Source organism: Solanum dulcamara, chromosome 3, assembly GCF_947179165.1.
Source record: "Solanum dulcamara chromosome 3, daSolDulc1.2, whole genome shotgun sequence".
NCBI lineage: Eukaryota > Viridiplantae > Streptophyta > Magnoliopsida > Solanales > Solanaceae > Solanum > Solanum dulcamara.
The window spans coordinates 73375002-73376963 of NC_077239.1; the positions used below are offsets into that span (position 1 = coordinate 73375002).

The window sequence follows — 1962 nt, forward strand, 5'->3', positions numbered from 1 at the left end:
ATTCTTCAACAAGATTCAAATCCAAAAATTATATCTTTCTTTCTTTCTTTTTTCCATTTGTTAGCAGTTACTTTTCTCAGAAGTCACTCATTTCTCTTATATCATCTTCTTCTTTTTTAGAAACTTCATGCTGTATCCATTAAAGCTTTCACGAACCCCATTTTCCCCACGAGAACTCGTTGCTTCTCACGGAAAAGCAATACCCAAAAGTTTTAACTTTTTTCCCTTATATAAACCCCATTTGATTTACTCTTCTTTCATCAATACAACACTTAATTAATCATGAGGTTTTTATTATTTCTGTTTCATGTTATCGTTTTTCAGTACCAATGTGTTGCGATGCTTCACCCCATTGATTTCTTGGCTTTGCAAGCAATTCGTAAAACCTTGAATGATTTTCCCGGTTCCAAATTTTTCGCTTCTTGGGATTTTACTTCCGACCCGTGTAGCTTTGCCGGAGTTTATTGCGCTGGTGATAAGGTGATCGCATTGAATCTGGGTGACCCGAGAGCCGGGTCTCCGGGTCTTACCGGAAGATTAGACCCCTCTATTGGGAAACTCTCTGCTTTAGCTGAGTTTACTGTTGTTCCCGGACGGATAATCGGAGCATTGCCGGAAAGTTTTTCACAGTTGAACAACTTAAGGTTTCTTGGAGTTAGTCGGAATTTTCTTTCTGGACGGATTCCGGCGGGTTTAGGTAAGCTCCGACGACTTCAAACTCTTGATCTTAGTTTCAATCAGCTCACCGGAAACATCCCCTGGGCTGTCGGAACACTTCCGGCGCTCAACAACGTCATTCTCTGTCACAACCGTTTATCCGGTTCAGTACCGCCTTTTATATCCCAGAGATTAACCCGGCTCGATCTCAAACACAACGGACTTTCCGGTTCGCTATTGCCAATGTCGCTTCCTTCTTCACTTGAATACCTCTCAATGTCATGGAACCAGTTAACCGGTCCTGTCGACCATCTATTAACAAGGTTAAACCGGTTAAACTATCTCGACCTTAGTTTAAATCGGTTCACCGGGTTTATTCCGGGGAAATTATTTAGATTTCCGATAACCAACCTTCAGCTACAAAGGAACCAATTCACCGGTCGAATTTACCCGGCTGGTTTGGTAACAATTCCCACTGTGGACCTTAGCTTCAACCGGTTCTACGGTGAAATATCGCCATTATTCTCGGGTGTGCAGATTTTATATATGAATAACAACCGGTTCATGGGTCAGGTTCCGGGTATTATGGTAGACCGGTTATTATCGGCCAATATACATGTTTTGTATTTGCAACATAATTTTCTTACAGGAATAGCGATCAATCCGGCCGCAGAAATTCCGGTTCGGAGCTCATTGTGTTTGCAGTATAATTGCATGGTCCTTCCGGTTCAGACACCATGTCCATTGAAAGCCGGGAAGCAGAAGTCCCGGCCTACTGCTCAATGTGGGGAATGGAAGGGGTAAAATAGAGAAATCAAAAGGATATTAAGTACTATAAATTATAGCTTCTTTTTTTTGGTTTTGAAGTTAAAAATGGTTGGGATTCATTGATTAATTTTGAAATTAAAGGGTTAAAAAAAAAAAGAATCCAAAAATGTGTATAAAGAAGAAAAAAAATAGAGTAAAAAAGGGTAAAAGTTTAAGTTTAGTTATTTGTATGATTTTTTTGGTGAGCCAAACTTTGCACAATTTTTGGCATTTCTTGTAATTAGATATATTGATTTACCTTATTAAATATGTTGCAAATTTTCTAGCTTTTTATTTTTTGTTTTTGTTTTGTAAAATCTTGCTTTATGTTTTTTTTTTATTATTATTTCTGTTTACAACAGCCTTATTGCTCTGATAAAAGTAGAGTTTTTAGGGATATACAGTATCTTTTTCTTGTTTTGTGGGTGGTGATGAGACATTGAAATGGCATAGACAAATTATATGTGACACAAAGATTGGACACAGCCACAAAACAGC

General features: G+C 38.3%; 1 protein-coding gene across 1 annotated transcript; it reads left to right on the plus strand.

Moving 5' to 3' along the window:
- LOC129882876 (receptor-like protein 31) lies at positions 1-1750 on the plus strand. The gene has a single exon (XM_055957364.1). The coding sequence runs from the start codon at positions 283-285 to the stop codon at positions 1459-1461; it is 1179 nt and encodes a 392-aa protein (XP_055813339.1). The 5' UTR covers positions 1-282; the 3' UTR covers positions 1462-1750.
- Positions 1751-1962: the final 212 nt, after the last annotated feature.

Excerpts from the sequence above, each read along its gene's own strand:
- LOC129882876 (XM_055957364.1), top strand. The coding sequence starts at position 283 with ATGAGGTTTTTATTATTTCTGTTTCATGTTATCGTTTTTCAGTACCAA.